The sequence below is a fragment of the Elephantulus edwardii genome, unplaced genomic scaffold (genome assembly GCF_000299155.1).
Source record: "Elephantulus edwardii isolate Elephantulus edwardi_28Jun2011 unplaced genomic scaffold, EleEdw1.0 scaffold00197, whole genome shotgun sequence".
In the NCBI taxonomy this organism is placed as follows: domain Eukaryota; kingdom Metazoa; phylum Chordata; class Mammalia; order Macroscelidea; family Macroscelididae; genus Elephantulus; species Elephantulus edwardii.
The window spans coordinates 2,284,073-2,292,369 of NW_006399947.1; the positions used below are offsets into that span (position 1 = coordinate 2,284,073).

Genomic DNA, 8,297 nt, shown 5'->3' on the forward strand with positions numbered 1-8,297 from the left:
GCACGCGCGCTGTCAAATCGGATCTGACTGGTACAAGAGGTGATCATCCCTCCTTCTCCCGCAGAGCATCTGGTGGATTCGAACTGCTCACCTCTGGGATTGCAGAGTGGCTTCTTGCCACTAAGCCACCAAAGCTCGCCTGTTCTTAGGTTTAAAGAAAACTTCAGGAGTAGTTCTAGTTTAAGTTTGAAATGTCAGAGAAAGAGGAAATTGTAAGGTTGAACAAGCATTCAAGGCAGAATAATGCTACAGGTGACAGTACGTAAGCGGCTGATCATGTTGAGAAGAGAGTCCAATTACTCACAACCTGTTTTCTTTGCGCCCTTGCCCCCACCCCCCCTCCCGTTCCCTCTGCAGGCTCCATCTTCTCCACCCTGAAGCCCCCCGACGCCGTGTTCAAGGTGGTGTTCTGGCTGGGCTACTTCAACAGCTGCCTCAACCCCATCATCTACCCGTGCTCCAGCAAGGAGTTCAAGCGAGCCTTCATGCGCATCCTCGGGTGCCAGTGCCGGGGGCGCCGCCGCCGTCGCCGCCGCCGCCTGGGGGGCTGCGCCTACACCTACCGGCCGTGGACGCGCGGCGGCTCGCTGGAGCGCTCGCACTCGCGCAAGGACTCGCTGGACGACAGCGGCAGCTGCCTGAGCGGCAGCCAGCGGACCCTGCCCTCGGCCTCGCCGAGCCCCGGCTATCTGGGCCGCGGCGCGCCACCTCCGCTCGAGCTGAGCGCCTTCCCCGAATGGAAGGCGCCGGGCGCCCTGCTGAGCCTGCCCGCTCCCGAGCCTCCCGGCCGCCGCGGACGCTGCGACTCGGGCCCGCTCTTCACCTTCAAGCTACTGGCCGAGCACGAGAGCCCCGGGACCGATGGGGACACCAGCAATGGGGGCTGCGAAGCCGCGGCCGACCTGGCCAATGGGCAACCGGGCTTCAAGACCAACATGCCTCTGGCGCCCCGGCAGTTCTAGGGGCCCCCCGCCCAGCTTCTTTCCCGGGGAGGAGACATCGTGGGGGCGGGCGGGCGGTGGGAGGGAGGGGAGTGTCAGAGCCCTGACTACACGGCCCCGAGGGGAGCGGGGGGAGGGGGGCGGGCAGAGGGGCAGCCGCTTTTCTGGCAGGGGCATGGGTGCCAGGTGCAGCGCGGAGAGCGGGCCGAGCATGCTGAGAGCCTGGGGACCCGACGCGGGCCGGGCTTCACATCTCTCTTTCTCTCTCTGTATATATATATAAACAAGTCTCTCTCTACATGTATTTAACCATGGGTACGCGTGAGTGTGTCTGTGCGGTGTACCTGTGGTCTGCATGTGTGCGTGTGCCGGGCCACCCGCGCTCGGGGACAAGGTGTGTGTGCGCCCAGGGGACAGCCGGGAGCACTGTTGTCTTGTGACTTCGTACCTCTCAAACCCTTCCTTGTACATCACAGAACGGTGTGGCCCCTTGGGGGTAGGGGGGTGGAAACAAAGTCAGATATTAAAAGTTCTTTCTCCTGTGTGCCTTTGAGTCGTTTGTGAATGGCATGGCAGGCAAGGTCTTGAATTTCTTTCCAGTTTGTCGTGGTCCCAGGGCTCTACGTGCCCTTTTCCTCGGCCTTTCAGCTCCTGCCACAGGCAGGCCTACTCTTGTAATCAGTCCGCAGCCAGTACAAAATTCCTCTTTCAGGTCATTTCTACTTTTGCTATTACTGCCCTCAGGCGGAGAGTACCACCACCCCCACCCGCCGACTTGTCCCCTTAAGTCCTGCTTGCTTACTGTTGACCCTTAGCACCATCTAAGGCCTTCCGGTCCTTCCTGCTATAGGCAACAGTTGTCAATGTTTGGCCATGGCTTTATTCCAAGATGACAATCCTGCCAGGATTTCACTCACCAGCATCCTATTAGGCCCATCCGCTGGGAAGGCCAGGGACCCTGTTACCTGCTATAGGCAACACTAGTCAGTGTTTGACCACGGCTTAATTTCAAAATGACAATCCTGCCAGGATTTGCTCACCAGCATCCTACTAGGCTCATCCACTGAGAAGGCCAGGGACCCTTGTCAGTGATATGTACTTTGTTATGGATTGAATTGTATCCTCCAAAATTACAGATTGTAAATCCTTAACCTACTTGCTCTCCTGGCAATCTCATTCGAGAATGGACTGTCTTTGTTATGTCACTATAAAGGATTAGTAAAGGCTGGGTCTGAGGTCAGTGTTCTTTGAGATATAAAAAAGATTAGACAAATAAAGGAAAGAAGCAGGCCAAACCATGGGACAATTTTCCAGGAGCAGAAGAAACCAGGATCTTCCTCCAGAGCCAGCAGAGGAAGAAACCTTTTCCTAGAGCTAGCACCCTTAATTCAGGCTTCTACACTCTTAATTCATGAGGAGATACATGTTTGTAAATACCACCCACTTTATTTGTCGTAATTTTTACCATACCAGCACCAGAATACTGAGACAGGCTGGTTCCCTTCCAACCTTGTGCATCCTCAGACCACTTTGAACCTCTAAGCCTTCTTGAACTTTTCTGGATTCTAAGTAAGCTCTCATTTTCCGTTATTTCAGATTGTCTAGGGCAGAGGATCTGAATTGTAGATACCTTGAAACTGATGAAAGCTACAGACAGTCCTTCCAGGAAAATGTATAGACCTCAAAAACAAAACAAAACAAAAAGCCAACAACAACTAATTGTATTTTCAGAACACCCATTAAAGAGTTCACAATACCCTAGATATACAGGTTATTTCAAAAGAACTGGAATATCTGGACCAATCATCTCATTTTTACAGATAAGGAAACAGATAAACTAATGTAGTCATACCAAAGCTAAAAGCAGGCCCCGATTTCCTGCCTCTTTGGCACCTTTCACATCACCCTGTGCTGTTCACCTGGGGTTAAGTCCATCCCCTAGCAGAGAGCAGGTCTTTTCTTGCCCCTATGAAGACAAAGAGGTCTTGAAGAAAGAAGAATCTCAACTTTATTTCCAGGGAACAGAGGGCCACTTGGGTAGTCTTAAAAAAAGTTTAGTTAGAAACACAAACTTCACCACAATAAGATAAACGTAAACAACCCAATTGCAAAATGGGCACAGTATATGAACAGACCACTTCACCAAAGAAGACTCTCAGATGGCAAACAAACACATGAGGAAATGTACAAAATCCCTAGCTCTAAGAAAGATGCAAATCAAAACAACTATGAGATATCATCTCACCCCAGGCAGAATAACAAAATTTAAAAGAGCTGCAAACAACAAATGTTGGTGAGGTTGCGAAGAAACTGGAACCCCTATTCACTGTTGGTGGGAGTGCAAAATTGTGCAACCACTATGGAAGCCAGTATGGCGTTTTCTCCAAAAATTGGAGAAATACCATTTGACCCAGCAATTCCACTACTGGGAATATACCCTAAAGAAACCAGACCTGCCACCCAAGCAGATATACATATGATCACCCATGTTTATTGCTGCATTGTTCACAATAGCAAGAGTTGGAAACAACCCAAGTGGCCATCAACAAATGAATGGGTAGAGAAGCTGTGGTATATTCACACAACGGAATATTATGCAGCACTGAAAAACAAAGAACTCATGATGTATTATACAAAATGGGTGATCATGGAGGACATTATGCTGAATGAAATATCTCAGTCACAAAAATACAAATATTGCTTAATGCCACTGTTATAGAACAGTACTGATATGGGAGTTGGCGGGGAAACTAAGAAAAGAGGGGATGAATAATATACATGGCATTAAAACAGACGAGAGAGAGCACTGTATAAAAGGAATATAGGATTAGGTATTATTGGCATGACAAGAGTCCAGAATAAGAGTTGCAGAGTAAAGTGGTTGGGGAAGGGAGAGACTGTATAGCAAGGAAAGAACTTTTTTCCCCCAAAGAAAAAAGCTAATTGGGGGTGTGGGGGAGCAGGGAGGGAAATGTGCAACAATGAATGAGAAGAAATCCAAGTTCTTTATAAACTTTCATTAAAATATTTTTTTAAGAAAAAGAAACACAAATCTTTCCATAGAATTTTGATATGTGTCCAAAATAAAACAGAAGTAAGAGGAAGGGAAGTAAGAGTCTCCCTCCCCTCATCTTCTTCCACCTCCTCCTCAGCCCCTTTCTCTGGCCTTCACCCAAGCACCTTGTGGCCCTACAGAATAAAGTTGGAGGAAAATCACTGATTGAGTTGGATGTAGAGTCAGTAGGGCCTGGAGTGAATCTGATCTCTGCTAACCTTGGGCAACTGACCTTGCCTCTTCTGGTCTGCATTCCCCATCAACCAACCAGACATGATCATCATAACTTATAATGACACTCAAAGGACTCAGTGAGATCATTGTGGTATAAACATCAAACTTCTGATCACTGGGCAGATGCAAGTTATAATCTAGACCTGAGATACGTGAAGCCACAGGCACCAAAGGCATTCCCTGAGCTGCTCAGTTCTTTTGAGCTGAGGCATCACTAGTGTTTGGAAGTTACCCAGGCAGTAGGGAAGGAGTAACTGCCTGTCACCTCTTCTCAGGAGAAAAGTTGGCCCAGAGGGGCCGAAAGACCTGAATTCCAAATCTGCCAGAGTCAGAATTGCTTTATGCTGGCATATTCAGGCCACATAGCTATGGCTAGACATAGAAGGGATCCAGAATTGACCAAGAAACAGTGAGGCAAAGGGATCATCCCTGTCCTGATGCCCTCACTGGCAGGAAAGCCGTCCGCTTTATACTCTGCAGTCACCCAGACACTATTGGATTCCTGTGGAGGGGCAAAGCATGAGAAGGAAAGGCATGGCCCTTTGCCAACACAAGGGCACACACAGTGATAAAACTGCCCGCCGAAGTAAAGAGGCAAGTGGTTTGGCAAGATGTTGTCCAGTCACATATGACTCATAGCGACCCTATGAACAACAGATATGCACCCTGTTCTATCTTGTGCCATCTTCATCATCTCTGAAACACTTGCACCCATTGCTGCAGTCACTGTGTCAATTCATCTGGTTGAGGGTTCCCCTCTTTTGCTAATTCTCTACCTTTCCAAGCATGATGTTCCTCTCCAGGGAATAGCCTCATCCCTGCCTTCGAGGAGCATTCTGGCAAGATGAGGTATTAGTTAATCCCCCAGACCTGGGCTCAGATCCTGCCTCTGCCACTCGGTAGCCATGTAATGTGACCCTGGGCAAATCACCTCATAGGCAGCCTATTAAGAAGCTGTGCTTCAACACCAAAGGCATGCAGTTCAAACCCACCAGCTGCTCCATGTGAGACGGATTGGCAGTCTTTGCCCATGCAATTTACCGCCTCTGAAAACATGCTGAAGGGTCAACTTTGGGTCAGTTCTGACTTGACGACACATAACAACAACAACAACAACACAACAGGAATAATGATAGCACCTTCATCGTAAGAACATTGAGAGGATCAAGCTCAATCATGAGAGCCAAACAATTAGCCCCTTACCAGACACACGTAAGCATCTGAAAAATAGTAGCCATTATTAGAAACATTCTTATTCAGTTCTTTACTTTCACATCTACAGTGTATAAAAAAACTATGATTATAGGAACAAAGAAAACAGCTTAATTTTGTTCATCAGCTTTGGAGGTTTTAAAAGCTAGTGACCTTGAAGAAGAAAGAAGTTTGTAACAAAAACAAAAAAATTTGTTCTTATAACATGATAAAACACATTATTCAAAGAAGTGATATGCCTAAACTAGAAGTAAAATATTTTAAGTTCTAGAACATCCAAAGGTGACACATTCCGAGGGTAAGTGAAGGAAGCTGGACGTCTTAGTGACTTCAGGGAATGAAGGAGCTGAGGGAAGGTGCAGAATGACAACTCTGAGCATGACCTGGGTTCGATTTTCACTCAACCGCCTGAACCAGGGCTAGAGTCTCTTGAGGTTCCATTTCCTTGTATCTAAGTTGATAATATACCTTCTTAATGAAGTTGAGATCATAAATAAAATAGGAAAGAGTTTGACATAGAGTAACCAAAACCCAAACCTATTGAAATAACTTAATACCTTCCGATTAATGTGATAAGGCATAAGGGAGGCACTATTTTTATTAACTCTGGTGGCCTACTGAGTAAAATTATACTGTCAACCCAAAGGCTGGCAGTTCAAATCCACCATCTGCTCTGTGGGAAAAAGATGGACAGTCTCCTGTGAAATTTACATCCTCTAAAAACCCACTGGAGGGATAGTTATGAGCCAGTTCTAACTCAATGGCACACAACAAACCATTTTTATTAATTAAGGGCTTTAGAAGGGATTTCTGGTGCATGATCCATATGGAGTTGCTCTACTAACACAAAGGTGATACCTTTCTGGTGGTTCAAATCCACTAGGAACTCCATAGCAAAAAGCTGCTGGAGCATCAGCGAAGAGTCAATTCTGACTGAAGAGCAAAGTGTTTGTTTAAATTTAGGAGCTTATAAGGAGCTCAGATGGAGGAGCTTACTACTAGTTACTATTAACCACTCATTATTTATTACTATTAACTGTATGATCAGTAGTTCTAATTCACTAGATGGTTATAATCATAACAAATCTGACCCCCTCAACGCAAGACATAGCCAAACCAGAGATGGGAACACACAATAGTGTGCTGGATGACCAATCAAAACTGAGAAGAAGACCAAGACCTAGCCTTTGGGGAAGTCCCTGCCTGATCAGAAAAGGAAACAGAACTCCAGGTAACCCTCACCAACAAGTGATAGGAGTAGAAGGTGCAATAGTGCCTCACTTGGTAAAAGCCGAGTGTTAACTCCATCTTTCATCTGTGAATGAAGCTGAGGATGAAGTGCCCTCGGCTTTTGGAAAGATGTTGCCAAATTAGATGGGCTGGGTATCACTCGTTTAGATGAACAACAGGCCTCAATCAGCAACACAAAGTCTTCACGAGACGCCAAAAACTAGAACAGCAGACAGCATTCCTCAGCTCAGCTTTGGAGTAGACTTGCGCCTGGTCTGGGAAACATCTGCGTGCTCTGGCACACGAAAGGGCACTGGCTTCCCCATCTATTCGCAGATGGTCCCTAAAGGACCCTTTCACCAGGCCCACCAGTCCACTGAAACTTAATTTAGTCATGAAGGATGTGTGAAAAATTAAAAAGGAAATTTGAGTTAATAGGGAAGAATGTGCATGCTTATGAAATTTTCTCACCTTATTCTTGGACCTGGAGTTCTAAACTTAAAAGCCAAGAATTTAATGCCTTTCTTCTTTGGCTTCCACAAACAGCCTTCCTTTGAAGCAGTGACTGACTGACTTCCTGTGGTTTAGCTAGGGACAGAGCCTTCTGTTTGGGTAGATCCCAAAGTGTGGGTGTTAGGGAGGTAAGGAAGGAACATAGAGGCTCCCCTGGCCCTCTGCTTTCCTTTCCTCCTGCTGCCCCTTTCCTCTCTCCACCCAAGCACACCAGCTTCTTGGTGATTCCTCAGTCCAGGATGAACTGAACCCCCACTTAGGCCTTTGCACTCACTGTTCCCTCTGCCAAGTGCCTCTTGTCACCACATGGCTTCCACACTCATCTCTGTCACATTTTGCTCAAATGCCACCATCTCAGTGTGTCCATCTCAGCTCTCACTATAGTCTACTCCGTTTTTTTCCAAAAGACTTTTCACTGAGTTTTTCTTTTGTTTTTCAAAAGGAGCTCATCACGTCCTACTTAACTGTTTAGTCAGTTGGGGAGTTCCACTGAAGCCTGTGTACCATGAGCAACTTTGCTGGGTTTGAAGTATTGGTGGCATAGCTTTCAGCAGCACAGCAACATACAAGCCATATGGTCTGTGTATTACTTCTCTCAACTAGAAATGTGCACTCGCTTACATTGGAGACTTTTCCCCCTCTTGTTTTTATCATTGCTATAGCGTCAGCACCTAAGTTTCCTGGAAGCAGGAATGGCATTCACTTCATAAACAACATGCCTCTGGAAATTCCATGAACTTTGGTAAATGACAATAGTTAGAGAAAGGCTTCAGGTCTTTTGTTCATAGGGTCACTATGAGTCATACTCAATTCAAAGACAATCAACAAGAACAACAAGGCAAATTACCACACAGTAGATGCTAAGGAACTTATCTGAGAAGCTGGCCTCTTTCAGGATGTGTGTGACATCAGGATTGGAGGAAGCCTCATCAATAATCTGTGGTATATAGATGAATGGGATCTTCAAAGAATCAAATCCCTATGCACATCCAAAAACTTCTCCAACAGGGTAAAAAGGGAAGCCACTGACTGGGAAAAAGTATTTGCTAATGACATATCAGATAAGTGACTTATATGCAGAATTTATAAAATACTTGAGCACCACAACAAGA

At 46.3% G+C, this 8,297-nt stretch overlaps 1 protein-coding gene across 1 annotated transcript in view; it reads left to right on the forward strand.

Moving 5' to 3' along the window:
- The window catches only part of ADRA1B (adrenoceptor alpha 1B), a 108,580-nt gene extending 107,097 nt beyond the window's left edge, over positions 1-1,483 (forward strand). Inside the window, exon 2 of the mRNA XM_006897035.1 lies at positions 358-1,483. Within this exon, the coding sequence (XP_006897097.1) occupies positions 358-962 (605 nt within the window). The 3' untranslated portion in view covers positions 963-1,483. The remainder of the gene's footprint in view (positions 1-357) is intronic.
- The last annotated feature ends 6,814 nt before the right edge of the window (positions 1,484-8,297 follow it).